The following is a 15,387-nucleotide window of genomic DNA, read 5'->3' as shown; positions in this document are numbered from 1 at the left end:
ACAGACAGCGCTTCAGCAGCAGGGCTACACACAGGCAGAGCAGTAGCTGTGCAGAAAGATTGGGGGGTTTTCTGAGCTTCAAAATCAGGGTCTGTCGGTGTGGGGTACAGCAGGAAGTTTTGGATTATTCACAAGAAACCAAATGGTAAATTCTTTAGAAATGAAAGCTGAGACTTTAAGTTGGCTTGAAGCGAACAACTTCAGGCAGCATCGGGCTTGTAGGATCATCCCCACGTAAAGTGGTCCCCTCTCTCCTCCTGACCAGGTGTACAAGGGACCAGAGACTTCCTTCCGTCTCACGAGCTTGCAGACAAACTGTGAATATCGGATCAGAGTCTGCGCTGGCCGTCAGTCCCAAGACTCGACTGGATCACAAGAATTGTATGGACCTTACAGTCCCAGTACAGTGTTCTCATCTCAGAAACCAGAGCTGGTTCCACCGTGTGCTGATGTGACGACGGAGTTGGCGGAGACCAAGAAGACGTTACGTGAAGAGCGCTTCATCGCTATCGTTCTTCTCTGCGGATTTGCGGTGGTTGCTATTTTATTTGCTGTTGTCATTCAGTACTTTGTAATCAAGTAGAGGGGAGCCTATTCAGTTCTCAGCTTTTCGTACAGAAGCTATTTCGGGTATTTATGGTTAGTTCTAAGTAAAATCATAGCTGGAAATGTATAGTTACGTGCGTTTCCACTTCTGCTGCTGGCTAACAGTGAGGCTGGGTTGGCAGGTCCTTTCCAAATGCTGAACACAGATTTCTTGTAGAAAGGGTAATCCTGGGTCCTCTGTAATCAGGGTTAGCTGTTAATAAAACAGCAAAGAAAACTGCCTTACCGTGCACGCTGGTGTGTGTGTGTGTGCACACTCCTCCTCTCTCTGAATTCAAAGCGGGGCCCTTTGGCAGCTGGAGAGAGAAGGCACTGGTAGAACAAGTCCTTTTCAAGTACAACTAGAGCAGCGGTAGTCGATCCGCGGTGTTTCCTCGGGTATTGTAGTCTGGTATACATGAAATACAGCAGCACAAATGCTTAAGCTTAGAACAGTACTGTATTGCAGAACATTACTAGAGCATACCACATTTAATATACTGTAGAAGGAAAGCAGAATATTGACTTAGTGATATTACTACTTTACAGTTATTTTAGTATTTCGGATTCAGTAACAATCATTTCAAGTGTTAAAGTAGAGGGTGCCAGCGTTTTTAGGCTTTTAATCCAGATGCTAGACAGACGGTTAGCAGGACGTCACGTCCGTAGAGCGAAGGCCTTCGTACGTAACACGGCAGAAGAGGCCCCCTTTTCCTATCGTGCATTTTGGAATGAAATGCTTTCTGCTGTTGGTGAGCAGCTGTTGGCCCAATCCACATTTCACTCTCAGTGCCTGAGAGAAAAGTAATTTCCTGTGTTTCTGATTAAATCTTTGCAGTGTTTTCAGAAAAGCACAGGTATTGTCTTCAAGGAGAAAGAGTGCATTTATGGTAAATGTTACACTATTTGGCTCAAACTGAGCAAATGTTTTTGTACTATTATTAACCTAAAAATAAGAAGTTCGAACTGCTTTTGGATGCCCTTCTAACTTAATCTGAATTATGAAATTGTACATGAAAGAACTCTTTTTAGATAACATTTATACGATGTTTTAAATGACTCGCTGCCCCCGTGGTAGCGGCTTCACATTCCATTGTTCTCCAGATGGGAATGTTCAGCCTGCGATGAACTTCTCTGAAACTCGTCCTGTTTGTCTGGCGGGTATGTTTTTGTGGACACTGTGCACTACATACGACTGTTGTTCAATCTGCTTGCGAGTACCTACAGACGAGTCTGACAGCTTTGTATCGGGTGTTTTTGAAAGCTGGAGCTCACAGATTTCGAACGTGTTTCAGAATGGGTCTTCCCAATAGCATTTGGAACGTGCCAGAGAAAGGTAGATTCGGCGTGTTTCGCAAAGACTGCGGCTACACTTTATATCCATCAGAGCGATGCGCTTGTACGTGGAATGTTGGATGTGATAGTGCTACAGGCTAAGTAGTTCCCGTAACTAATCACTTTAAGGGTCTTTCTCCTATGGCGGTTGATGACTTAATGTTGCGTTATAGTTTGAGGCATTGTGTTGTATCTCAGATGTGGAAAACCTAAATTATGACATAGTATCGCTTAATACTCTTAAAAGTAGATTTATGGTGCAATCTGAAATTAATCTTTTCAAAATGTACTCTTCATTTTGTACTCTATTTATTTTGATTAAAAGTCCTGGAAAATGTATGTTTGAATGTATGGTTCTACTTGTAGCAGAACTTTAAGTTAATCGTTTATTATATCATAGAAATCTCTCCCTCCAGTGTTGAAAAGAGTTTTATACAGATACTAGGCTTTAGTTTGCAGAAGAGTTTACAATCTGTCGGTATTTCTCTTCATAGTCTCCTTTTAGCAAATAAGACTGCCTTCAGCAAATCTCTGTTGCCAAAGGGTTATTTCTTTAACTCTTAGAACGAAGTTTGTAGAGGTTTATTTGGCAATAATATTTCCGGTAATTTTAAAAGATAAATTAGGATTGCAGAGTTAAATACTAACAAGTCGTGCGTGACTCCTAAAAAGCGAAAGGACGTTCTTTTGTAATTGCCACACAATATTCACGTTTCCAGAAGGTATCCGTGAAAGCCGACCGCAACGCAGGTGTGACGTCGGCCGTTATCCATTCCAGAGCGATACACCCCGGTGGCATTAATCTGTTAGGTCTCTTCGGTTTTCTCATATTGTAATTTTGAGGTATCTCAAACTTATGTTAAAGCTGCCATGCATTGTATTACTAAATTGTAACTATCAAATAGATAATATATTTAATACAGCCAATAAATAATACAAATGTATTCAGATTTGACTACGGTGTTGTGTGTGTGTTTTTTTGGATTTTCATCTCACTCGGGAGCAGCCAGGGGTGCAAGCGTGTATTTTCGGGTGAGGAAGCATGTTTAGCCTCGTTACTAAGTGTCATTAAGAGCCCTCTTAAATAACTTGGCTTCCAGGAAGATGTTTTTGTGGGAACCTTAGCACAACCCAGTCTGCTCCGAGAGCTGTGCCAGCTGGGGGACCGAGCCCTGTGGTTTCTTGGACCCTTTTATGTGAGGTCGGGAGGGTGCCGGGATCAGCCCGCGAGCTGGTGGTCTGGGCTTGGCCTTCGCCTGTTTTACAAACAAGGGAGAGGGGCGAACGCCTTCTGCTCCCGCTTCCCTCCCCCACCATCGCCCCCCTGTCTGATTTGGCCCTGCTCCCTTCGGGTGAGCTCTAAAGGCAAGGATGGCCTCTCGCCGTGGAGCCCGGCACAGGCGGGCTCTGACTTGGCGGAAATCTGGCTGTAGCTTGAATAAAGACCAAGAGTTGCTTCCCTCGTTTTCAGTCTTTTATCAAGAGACCAGAGGGGTGAGCCATAAATCAGGCTGTAGGAAGAAGGCCCACTAAATGAGTAATTTCTTCCCACTTTCAAGTACGTCACAGATTGTATTTCTTAGGCTTATTTGCTGAGAGCGAGCAGCTGGCCTGCCTTTAGCTTCCACTTTCTCTCGGCTTCTGCAGGAAGAAAGTAACTTCAATTATGTTTCACAGGTCTGCAATTAACAAAATGCCTAGTCTGCAAAAACAGACAAATCCCTTGACGGGAGCTTTGCAGATGCTTAAGTCTGGCTGCGTGGCCGGGAGGTTCTCTGAAGAGAAGAGCCCAGCCTCCCCCGTGCCTGCCCCTATGCGCAGGAAGAACATGAATCGGCTCCAACCTTCAGAAAACCTGCCTGAGGAAACGCGTAGCAGCCGAACGTGCAGCCTCAAAACCTCTCCCAGCGTCCATGTGCACCATCTACCTGGGTTTTAACACACAACGCTGCTGGCAAAATGCTGGGGTTGTGAGAATGAAGTCAATGCTGAACGGTTGACGTGAAAGAAGCGAGCTCTGTACCTCCAAAAGGAACCACCTCACTCCTGGGCAGGCTCCTGCAGCGCTGAGGTCGCTTGTGATGCAGGATTTTGCTCATCGCTTTCCTGTATTTGTGTGACATGACGTTGTAATGTATGGGGTTTATAGAAGCCCCGAGGTAGAAGAGGAGCATGGCGATGAGGTTGAAGTACTGCGTGAGGTCATACAGGATGACTTCGCCCTGGGCGAAGAGGATTCGGCCGACGTGGAATGGGAGCCAACACAGCACAAAGGCCAGGACTACGACGGCTAAAGAGATAGAGAGCACACTTCAGTCGTCTTCAGCAGAGTTTATTTTGCCTCTTTAAACTATATAAGGACCGAGACATGAACTTGTGAAGTTTAACCAGGCAAAGACAAGACCTCCTGCCTCGCCCGGCTGCTTTTGTGCTGTGGTTGCTGGTGATGTCAAGCAACGAGGGCTTACAGTTGCACACAAAATTAATTGGTTTTTCAATTAAAATAGGGTATGTTTTTACTGAAGGTATCTCCAGTCATGGGTGCTGCTCCTTTCCTGCAGAGGAGGATTTGGGGCGGGGGGGGGAGGGGGATTGGGAGGGAGGGGTCAGAGGGCTGGGGAGGGGGACCTAAACCCTCCTGGTTTCAGCATCTGCACCAAAGCATGGGGAGCAGCTGGCAGGGGATAAAGACCATGTTCATGTGAGCCCAGACCTGTGAGTTGTTGCCATCCCGGACAAAGCCACAGTCACTAAGCTTGAGAAATTTTGCAGGGGAAATGGCTTTAAAACCCTTTCCTTGCCACAGCAGGGGAAGCGCCTGGTTTGGTTTTAAGTGACTGAACTTTCCAGTTTCTTTAATTTAATCCCACAAGGTCAGAGATGGCGGGGGAACGTGAGGAATGTGACCTCAAAACAAGGAAAAGCCACGCTGCTCTGCTTCCCTGCCGTGCAGTAAGGTCCCTCGCCTGAACACGGTGCAGCCGGGGACACAAATTAAGTGTAAATCCATTGATTTTTAAACCTGTGTAACCATGTGTGTTTTGTCCCTCCTCTCCACGATCCCCCGCATCGCTCTACGCCCCAGGGGAGTGATTAAAGAAGGCAGCTCTTCAGAACTGGGTTTCTGAAAGCACTCTTACCCAGCATTTTCACAGTCTGCGCGTGGGACCTTTTCCTGCCCGCAGCCTGGCAGTCCGGCAGCCGCCGCCTGCTCTGCCAGAGCTTTCTGCAGATGAGGCCGTACAGCAGAGTCAAGCAGAGCATTGGCAGGAAGAAATAAATGGTGGAGACCCAGGTCATCGTCATGAGCAGCCCCGTGCGGGCCACGCGCTCGATGGACCTGCACTCCCAGCTCTCCTGGGGCACGCTGCCGTCGGGGTGTTCCACCCCGAAGAGGAAGAGGATGGGGCCGGCGGTGAGGAGGGAGCAGCCCCACAGCGGCAGGATGACCCGTTTCACCCGGCACTTGGTGATGGTGGCTTTGGCTTTCAGGGGAAAGCAGATGGCGAAGTACCTCTCCACGCTCACCGTGGTGATGTGCAGGATGGTGCAGTACGTGCACGTTTCGCTCAGGTAAATGAAGAACTTGCAAAGAAAATCCCCAAATATGTAGGGCTTGTACTTCCAAAGGCGGTACAGGTCGGAAGGTAGGCCAAGGAAAATCAGTGTGTCCGACAGCGCCATGCTGGACAGGTACATGTTCACTGTCGTCCTCATCTCCTGCGAGCGTCTGAAAACGACTATCGTTATCAAATTCCCTGAAACTCCCAAGAAAAACAGGATGATGGAAATTACTGTCACAGGCACCAAAATATGGACGGCAAACAAAGAAAAAGACTGGTCTTCCGAGGGGTCCGTGTCATTTCTGAAATAGCTGTGATTCGAGGTGGAGCCCATGTCTGGTTTCAAGGCCGAGGGCAGGGCTGGCTTCCCCTGCCCCTTCGATGGAAACCTGAGTCGCAGCAAGAGAGGGGCATGTTTCAAAGCGAGCATCCAACACCAGCCCTCTACGCAACGATTCTCACATGATCAGTTAAAAAAAAAAAAAAAAAATTCTGTCCAAAACCATTTAGCTGATGACGATAAATACCTGAGTGCCAATTAGTCTATTTTATGCGAAGCAAAGGAGTAGCAGAGTCACACATCCAGCACTTGCCAGATGCAACCTTTTAAAAACGATATTGACCATTATAAAACAATATTTACCGTGCTGATATTTACCCTTAGCTTTGCGGTGTTTGGAAAAGGGCCATTTTTTTAGATTTCCTTTCAAGTTCTGTGAATCAGACTAAGTGTGTAGAGCCGGGTCTGGCGGCAGGGCTCCGGATCGATGGCGGAGGGGCTGCGAGGAAAGGCAGCCCTCCCAGGGAGCGCTGGACAGGAACAGCCTCTCGGATGTGCTCAGCGGTTTGCCAGATCCTTCCAGCACTTGCGAGCACCACAAGTAGAAATCTTCAGGCTGAGCAGTTTCCTCTGAGGAGCAGGGAGGCGCTCAGACGGTCACCGCGGCCGGCAGGCATGGGCACTTCACACACAGGATGGCTTTTGCTGCTGGTAGCGAGGATGCCGTTGTGCTGGGAGGTCCCTGGGGTGCCAGCGTTCCCTGGCATGTCGCATATTCTCTGGGGAAATCAGCTGGGGCTGCTGGATTTTTCGTGGCCGTTTTCCTTAGTGCTGCCCATTATGCGGTCACCCATCCTCCTCCCTCCACCCCCACACAACTAATGATGCTGCGGTAAATACATGCCGCCCTCCCCCCCGCCCCGCCAATTCCACTTTTTTCCTTACCCTGCAAAAACATCTGCAGTTACCAGGTAGGGTCGAACAGCTCTTTGATACTGGAAATTTAATTAGCCCATTTGGTCCATTTACATAATTTTCCATTGTTCTCTGTTTACTTAGAGCCTTTCCCACTTGAGCTCCTCCCCAGCATATGCCACCAAGTGAGAAATTTCTACTGGCAGTGCTTTAATGACATTATTAAGATAGGATGGGTAAGCCTTTATTTGAACATCAGTCTTCAAAATGCGACAGTCTGCCACTTAGCCCTGATGTACTTTCCACTTCAGAAAAGATAAGAGGTTATGAGCTGGCAAGTGTGGGGGAGGTGAGGGAAAAGGGGCCAGTGCAAGGGCAGATGTGAGGGAAGGCTCCTGGAAGCCGGAGGTTAACTGCACACAGCCGGAGGAGCGGGGACTCTGGGCACCAGCGAGGCCGTGCACACTGCTCGGCTCAACGGTGGGATGTGCCTGGCCAGGGTCCTCAGAAAGTCCTCCGTCACCTGGGCACGAGGGTGCTGGCAGATGTAAGCGGGGTACCCGGTACAAAACAAACCTCCTCCGTTCTCCTCAGAGTTCTGCTCTTTGCAGTTTTTCTTGCCTGAAGGACTGTTCAAGTGCCAGCATGTTGTAGAGCCAAATAGTGTGGGGTTTGGGCTCGAAAGGTCAGTGCTGAACACAGCCACCACACTGTGCTGACAGATCCCTGGCTCTAGCGCAGGGGAGATTCCTGCTGCCATCTCCAACAGGCAGAAGCGCTGGCTGTGTGGCTTTTTTTTTTAAGAGGTTCAGGCACCTAAACACCTCAGAAGAAAAAGCAAAGCAGTCTGTGTGCCAAGGCTTTACTTTGCTGCACCATAACACATCTACAAACCCCATCTAAGAAATTCCCACTGCTTAACTAACCCCATGTTGGGGAGTTAAACGGCACACCCCAAGTGGGGCCAAGCCCCCACCGGCAGACACTCGCATGGCCTGAACCGCGTGCACATCTTGTCCCTATTTATTTGAGCAGATCGCTCCCAGCTGGGAGGCAGTTGCCTCTGACAAACGTCCCTGCTTCAGCAGTGGCAGACGGAGGAGTCAGCGCTCAGCCTGGCCACGCCGTGACCCAGTTTCCTGTTTTCCATCGCTGAAAGAAACCCGTGTCCAGGCAGAGACGAAGGGTGACTGCTCTGTCACTCGGCCAATGCGCCGTGCCCCCGCAGCCAGCTGAACGCAGGCATTCACGGCGCGGCCATGCCCCAGAGGGCTGGCAGTGGGGAGGACGCTTTCACGGCCGGGAAGACCCGCTCCAGCTCAGCTGCCCGCACAGAAGGCATTTGTGGCCTCAAGGACAAATATCTCCCCTGTGCAAAGTGGCTCGCTGCGTCTTCTTTTACTGCATTGGGAATAAATGGCAGCAATGGCAGGTGATGCCAAGTTTCAGCCTGACCCACAGCCTCCATCCAGCCCACGATGGAAGAGCTCCCCCGCCTCTTCCCTAAAACAAGGGAAAAAAAAAAGAAGTGGATTTTGTTTGTTGTCTAAGGTCGGTGTCTGGAATTCATCCTCCGCTCCCTCCTCGCAGGATGTTTTTGTGTAATATGCTCTGACTCATGAAAGTCAAATGACTTGGACTGTAACGCTACAGCACTTCCAGCCAAAGAGCCTCAGCGGAGGCATTCCGCCCGCCTGCACCTCCAGCCCTGGCACGTGCTGGGCACGGGTTTTCCAGCTCCTCCCGCCGCTGCCGTGGCCGCGGGGCTGCCTCTGCCCCATCAGGCCGAGCCTGGCACCCCCGACAGCGGCGAACCTGCGGCGCGGGGTGCCAGCCGCCATCCCAGCGTGTATATACGGGGTCCACGTCAGATCTGAATGTTGCGTTCACATCTAGGTAGGCTGAGCGCTCGCTCCTGGGTGTTAAACGTCACCCTCGGCATGGGTGTTTTGCAACGCGTTGCAGGGGTGACCCAGAGGGATCGCAAAGTAACAGCTGTGTGTGCCAGCTTGCTCTCCGAGGAGGCTGGCGTCTCTCCCCCATTCCATCAGCTGCTCCGGTGCGGGTGTCGCAGCTTCCTCCAGCCCTTGTGCCGTTTGGACCAGCTCGGCTAATGACACAACTGCTGGGATGCTGCTACTCCCCCTGTTTGACAAAGTCACAAGAAAACACTTTTTTTGTTTGTTTGTTTGTTTTTGTTCTGTTTTGCACCAGAAAGCGAGAGAGAAGCTTTTGATGAGACCTGCATGGAATGCAGGCAGAGATCCCTGGCTGCTAAGAGAACAAGCTTTAAAAGTCCTGCTGCCAAAACTCGTGTTTTTCGTCAATCTCGGGAATGCTGACAATTTTAAAAAGTGGCCATCAAAGTCATTAATGAAGTAATGCACCCTTCTGCGCCATCGCCGGCCAAGCGGCTGGCATTACGGCTGTTCTGCAGCTCAGGGGGACGGCGGACAACTCCCCCGAACCCGTCAGACTCGGTCTGTGGCTTCGGTCTGTGGCTTCGGGTACCGCTTTACCGCCGCAAATATTGTTATTAAAAAAGAATTGTTGCATGCGTTGTGCCAGGCCGCGTCGCCATGGCAACCGCCGCCCCCCCGGCCTCTCGGCCCCCGTAGCCGGGTCACGCGACCGGAAGCGGCCGCCGTGAGGCGAGGGAAAGTGATGGAGGCGGCCAAGATGGCGTCGCCCAAGAGCGCTCCCAAAGACGCGCAGGTAGGGCAGGGGCCGGGGGACCGGGGCGGGCCGGCGTGGTGTGGGGGAGCTCAGACGTGCCTTTCCGCCCTGCAGGTGATGGCGCAGATCCTGAAGGACATGGGCATCACGGAGTACGAGCCGCGCGTCATCAACCAGATGCTGGAGTTCGCTTACAGTAAGGGGCAGGGGGGGCTTGGAGGGAAGGGCGCAGGGAGGGGAAACCCGGCCCAGTGCTACCCCCTTCGGCCTTCAAAATCACAAAATCATAGAATGATTAAGGTTGGAAAAGAGCTCTGAGGTCATCAGGTCCAACCCCCAACCCAGCACCCCCAGGCCTCCTGAACCATGTCCCCAAGTGCCGCGTCTACACGTTTTTGAACCCCCCCAGGGACGGTGACACCCCCACCTCTCTGGGCAGCCTGTGCCAGGGCCTGACCGCTCTGGCAGGGAAGGCATTTTCCCTCACATCCAACCTAAACCTCCCCTGACGCAGCTTGAGGCCGTTCCCTCTTGTCCTGTCACTGGTAACTTGGGAGCAGAGACCAACCCCTCCCTCACTCCAGCCCCTCTCAGGCAGCTGCAGAGAGCGAGAAGGGCTCCCCTCAGCCCCCTCTTCTCCAGGCTAAACCCCCTCAGCCGCCCCCCAGCACACTTGTGCTCCAGACCCTGCCCCAGCCCCGCTGCCCTTCTCTGGACACGCTCCAGCCCCTCAAGGCCCTTCTTGTCCCGAGGGGCCCAAACCTGAGCCCAGCATTCGAGGTGGGGCCTCCCCCGTGCCGAGCACAGGGGCCCCATCCCTGCCCGGCTCCTGCTGGCCACACCAGTGCTGACACAAGCCCGGGGGCTGGTGGCCTCCTTGGCCCCCTGGGCACTGCTGGCTCATGCCCAGCTGGCTGTCAGCCAGCACGCCCAGGGCCTTCTCCGCTGGGCACTTCCCAGCCCCTCTGCCCCAGGCCTGGGGCGCTGCCTGGGGTTGGTGTGACCCAAGGGCAGGACCCGGCACTGGGCCTTGTTAAACCTCATACAGTTGGCCTCAGCCCATTGATCCAGCCTGTTCAGGTCCCTCTGCAGAGCCTTCCTGCCCTTGGAGGTCGCAGTGTTGTCTTTTTTCGGTGACAGCCAGGTGGGATCAGGGAGGAAAGATCCATTTCTTTCAGCCCCACCTTACTGAGAGGTTCTGTTTCTCAAAGGGTATGTGACTACTATCCTGGAAGATGCAAAAATTTACTCAAGCCATGCAAAGAAATCCAGTGTTGATGCGGATGATGTGAGGCTGGCGATCCAGTGTCGAACAGACCAGTCATTTACATCTCCACCTCCGAGAGACGTAAGTAAAACTGCTTTGATAATAACAGAGTGCGATAAAAGACCTTGGGTAGGAAGGTAACCCTGTCTCTCCAGTTCTTGTTAGATATCGCAAGGCAGAAAAATCAGACACCGCTGCCGTTGATAAAGCCTTATTCTGGACCCCGGCTTCCACCTGACAGATACTGCCTGACGGCTCCCAACTACAGGCTGAAGTCCTTGCAGAAGAAGGTAAGGGCTTGGGTAGGGCAGGATTCTCCTAATGCCCACATTGTTTGTCAGGAACATTCTCAGAATTAGAGTTTTTCACACCTCTGAAGGGTCCGCGTGGGCAAACGCTGGCCTGTGCATGTCAGAATAGCGTCTGAAACGAGGTCAGTGGTCGTTATCTCTAGGAATTTGTATGTATTTTTACTGTTAGTTAGGTTCAAATTCAAAGTGTTTTAAAAAATGCACCAGTGAATCTTTGTAGCATTGAAGTAAAATTGTTGAGTTGAATGTTGGTATAAGGCAAAAGTACGGCTTTAGATATTAAAGGATATTTTGTGCTTATGCCTTAGTTGTTCCTGCTTTAGAGGGAAGAGAAAAGATTTGCTTTGCTTGCTGGAAAATGCTGAATGTGTTGGTGTGTAGGATTTCGTATTTATTTCCCCCATTTTAAAGAAAGAATTTTAAAAGTTGAGCCTGAGGGTGGATGTGGGGCGTGCCGTGGTGCTAGCTATAGAGTAGAAGAACTGCTGACAAAAATGTTGTAGTTATTGTTTCCAGTAGAAGCTCACGCGATTGACCCGAGCGCTGTTTGCCAGATCAGCCGCCTGCCGATCTCCCAGGAGCTCTCCAGCTCGCGCTGGTGACGTTCAGCCCGTGAAGGGTTTGAGAACGTCTGTGTCGGAACACAAATGGCGTGTTGCTGCTGTGAAATAGGCTCTCTGTGGTTTTGTGGGAAGAACCGTTTCTTCTTCCTGGGTTAAAAACCGTTAATTTCTAAGGGGAGGCTAAACTGAACGCTCTCTCTCGACAGGTCTCTTCCTCTGCAGGAAGAATCACGGTCCCTCGGCTGAGCGTCGGTGCCGTGAGCAGCAGGCCCAGCACTCCTACTTTGGGTAGGAAACGGCTCAGTTGAGGTTTTCAGGGTTGATTTTATGAAGGGAAAAAAATAATGGGGAGTAATTTAAAGCGTGCTTCAACCGCTGAGGGTGTGTTGGGTGCCACCTGAACGTAGCGTTGCTTGATGGCATCATAAAAACTAAATTTGTTTCAAAAAGGATGGTGTAACCTTTGATACGTGTGTACGTACTGACATCCTTCGGTTTTCTTCCTGGATTTGTGGTAACTTCTACACGTGAAGAGGCTGTTCAAGAAACTTAGAGCAGTTTGAGGGTTTTTTCCTCAATGTAAGCACGACACTGAACTACAAGGAGCGCTAAATAACATCCGATCTTAAAAGGTTCACAAAATACGTGACTGAGCCTGTGCACTGACGCATTACTCTGTGTGTTCCTCACCTGCGGTTTTATGGGTTTTGAGTAAATGTGCTGAACCTGCCTCGTGTATATCCAGTATCAGTAGGTTCCTGCACGGTCCCGCCTCTTTGAAAATAATAGGTTCTGCTCTGAAAGCAAATTTATGAGAGCAAGTATGTTTGTTTTTCTTTTTTAAATGATCTTTTGACCGAGTTGTTTCCGATTTCAGGTACGCCTTCGGCACAGACAGTATCCGTCTCAACAAAGGTCGGCACCCCAGTGTCGCTGACGGGCCAGAGGTTCACCGTGCAGATCCCGTCTTCGCAGGCAGCGGTCAAGTCAGGTAAAACATGAGCTGTGAGGATCAGCAGCACTTTTTGGTGTTCTTTTTAGCAGAACGGAAATTAATTTATACTAATAACATGGGAAATTACTTCGCCTCTTCTGTTTTTTTTTTTAATATCGCTGGTCTTCCCTGTCTCCTTCCGTAAGGCAGGCGGGCCCCGCGCTGCTCAGCCCGCCTCTACTTTTCATTCCTGTTTCTGGCGCTGTGGTGTCAGCCGGAACGCGGCGTTTCTGGCGGGTTTCCCTCACTGAAGGTGTGCTGCCACTTCTGTGCTCTCTCGCTCTTCTGTGCTCACCCCATGAGCCTTCTCCCGTCTTCTCTGCTTCGCTCTCGGATCGTTGCAGGGTTTCCAGCCCAGAATGTTCTAGTAGCTGCTTTATTGGGTTGGAAGTTCTGTTTGTGTGGGGAAAATCAACTCATTTTCTCAAGCTTTTCATTCAATGGCTCCTTTTCTTTTATTTCACAGCCACGCCAACCACTCCGACAGTGCAGAATGTTCTAATTAATCCTTCGTTAATTGGCCCGAAGAACATTCTTATTACTACAAATATGGTATCGTCACAGAATACGTCTAACGAGTCAAATCCCTTGAAAAGGAAGCACGAGGATGACGATGACTACGATAACTTGTGAAGATCCCCTTCTTCAGTGATTCATATTGAGGCCCGTAAGGTGTTTTGCCAAGAGTCCTTTGTAAATGGCGTGAGAGCGTGTAAATACTCTGTTTATAGCCAGTTGGGTGCAGAGCGCAAGAGAGATCATTGCCTGTGGAGGAAGGAAAAAGCAACTAACCTTTTCCCGTGGCCCGTAACGCCTTTTGACCCTCAGCGGCAGCGGTGAGCGCCGGCTGCTGTGGCGGAGGGGAACAGCCTTCATGTCTCTTCTGTCGCTGTGTTCCTAACAGCCGTGCCCGTGCCTCGGGAGCCTGGCGAGCAGGTGCTGGCAGTACCGCCCTGTGCCCAGTAAAAACGTTTTTTAGAAAGCGCTGGGTGGTGTGACATAGAGAATCATTGCAGATAACGCCAAAAGCAGAGTCCGGGGTGGGGTGGGATGTACCTGGGGAATATCAGCCTTCGGGTTTTTTTTCCTCCCAATACATCTGCTGCTTCCAGGGCGTGTTAGTTGCATACACTGTCCTCCACGTGCAGTTCCAGGGGGCGGGAAGGCCGCCTCTTACCAGTAGCAATGCAGATAAGGGGTAGAGGAGGAGGTTTCTGGAGAGCACTTCCTTAGGCTGGTCACTGGTTCCTATTAATCACAGAATCATGGAATGCCCTGAGCTGGGAGGGACCCGCAAGGACCATCGAGCCCAGCTCCTGTCCCTGCACAGGACACCCCAAATTCACACCATGTCTCTGAGGGCCTCATCCAAGTGCTTCTTGAATATCGCCAGGCTTAATCCGTGGTTTCTATTGGCCTTAACACCTACACCAGTACCCACAACTCAAAAATTAGAGAACAGGTAAAAGCGCAGCCAAGATTTGTCCTTTATTTATTTCCAAAGAGTTTCACCTCTGTCGGTCGCCACTTCGTTAAGCTCGAGCTTATACGTGTATTGAATAAAACGTTGCTGTCGTGGCGGGAGCTGGCGAAGGGCGAATCGCCCGGGCTGGGCTGCGAGCCCGATGTGCCGGGTGCCTGTAGGTGCGGCTGCGGCGTAGCGGGGCCCCAGCGCTGCTCTGCTGGAGGACTGAATAAACTGCACGTGGTTTTATATAGTAAACAATGAACAAAGCGGTGCGTGTTTTTAACAGTGTCTCCTGGTAAAGGCTTTAGCTCGCACCGCCCTTCCTAGTGCATCTTTTCTCATGCTGAGCTTGGCCTGCCTTGGGCTGGGGGAGCTCTTGCGCAAAGCCCGGCTCAGCGGCAAGCGCAAAGTCACAATTTCCTATTGAAGCCCTGAGAGGTTCACAAATAATTGAATATACCAGCTCTTAAAATGGTGCAGCGATGAACACTGCCTCTTCGTGACACGTTTTTCAGGAGCGAAGCGGGTGGGGGCCCCTCGCCTTGCCCCGGCCTGGCTCCTGCTGCAGGTTCTGAGGCTGCGCCGCGCTTTGTACCCGCTGCCCTGTTCGCTTGAAGAAGCGCTGCGTGAAACCGGCGTTTCCCTGCGGGAGAAGGAAGAGCAGACGTGGGGCTTCTCAACGCGAAGGTTTATAGAAAGATGGAATTAAAAAACTTCTTCGTGGCGCATTGGGAAGGAGAAGGGTGTGGTGGGCGCTGCGGCGGGGCCGGGGAGCGGCGTCCCCCTCCCAGGCGAGGCACGGCAGAGTCCCGGCCTCGCACTGAGCCCAGGCTGCTCTGCTGGGGCCTTTTATATAGAGCATATAGATAATATAAAATATTTAATATATAAAATATAGATATAAATACACGATATAAAAATATATAAAAAAATACAAATGGCCACAAAACTGAGCCGAGGGCTGGAGCCCCTCTGCTGTGAGAGCTGGGGTTGCTCAACCTGGGGAAGGGAAGGCTGTGGGGAGACCTTATTGGGGCCTCCCAGTGCTTAAAGGGGGCTGTAGGAAGGGTGGGGGCGACCTCTTTAGCAAGGCCTGTTGTGACAGGCCAAGGGTGATGGTTTTAAACTAAAGGAGGGGAGATTTAGGCTGGATGTAAGGAAGAAATGTTGTACCCTGAGGGCGGTGAAACCCTGGGCCAGGTTGCGCCGAGAGGTGGTCGATGCCGCATCCCTGGACACATCCCAGGTCAGGCCGGACGGGGCTCTGAGGCACCCGAGCGAGCTGAAGCTGTCCCTGCTCACTGCAGGGGGTTGGGCTGGGTGGCCTCTAAAGGTCCATTCAGTCATTCTATATATGTTATGTGTATATTCTGTATTACGCACAAACTCTCCCAGACAGCTGTTCTTTATTTATATACACGCACAGAGTA

The 15,387-nt window shown here is 51.0% G+C and overlaps 3 protein-coding genes across 7 annotated transcripts in view; 2 read left to right on the top strand and 1 right to left on the bottom strand.

Annotated features, from left to right (window-relative positions):
- LOC104039347 (fibronectin type-III domain-containing protein 3a) overlaps nt 1-2,875 on the top strand; it is a 49,410-nt gene extending 46,535 nt beyond the window's left edge. For all 5 annotated transcript variants that reach the window (XM_064462826.1, XM_064462827.1, XM_064462829.1 and 2 more), the window contains one exon: nt 266-2,875. In XM_064462826.1, the coding sequence (XP_064318896.1) occupies nt 266-583 (318 nt within the window). In that variant the 3' untranslated portion in view covers nt 584-2,875. The remainder of the gene's footprint in view (nt 1-265) is intronic.
- Nucleotides 2,876-3,505: 630 nt separating this feature from the next.
- On the bottom strand, nt 3,506-6,550 carry LOC104052927 (growth hormone secretagogue receptor type 1). Its single transcript, XM_064463576.1, has 3 exons — nt 5,061-6,550; nt 3,944-4,210; nt 3,506-3,561 (listed from the first exon to the last, which is right to left on the bottom strand). Exons 1-3 carry the CDS (start codon nt 5,911-5,913, stop codon nt 3,506-3,508), a joined length of 1,176 nt encoding a protein of 391 aa, XP_064319646.1. The 5' UTR covers nt 5,914-6,550.
- Nucleotides 6,551-9,283: 2,733 nt separating this feature from the next.
- Nucleotides 9,284-14,229, top strand: TAF9B (TATA-box binding protein associated factor 9b). The gene is made up of 7 exons (XM_064462825.1): nt 9,284-9,393; nt 9,469-9,550; nt 10,566-10,702; nt 10,777-10,911; nt 11,702-11,783; nt 12,373-12,486; nt 12,956-14,229. The coding sequence occupies exons 1-7, from the start codon at nt 9,343-9,345 to the stop codon at nt 13,120-13,122; spliced, it is 768 nt and encodes a 255-aa protein (XP_064318895.1). The 5' UTR covers nt 9,284-9,342; the 3' UTR covers nt 13,123-14,229.
- The last annotated feature ends 1,158 nt before the right edge of the window (nt 14,230-15,387 follow it).

This window comes from Phalacrocorax carbo, chromosome 11 (genome assembly GCF_963921805.1).
Source record: "Phalacrocorax carbo chromosome 11, bPhaCar2.1, whole genome shotgun sequence".
Classification (NCBI taxonomy): domain Eukaryota; kingdom Metazoa; phylum Chordata; class Aves; order Suliformes; family Phalacrocoracidae; genus Phalacrocorax; species Phalacrocorax carbo.
This window is presented reverse-complemented; position numbering and strand designations above follow the sequence as displayed.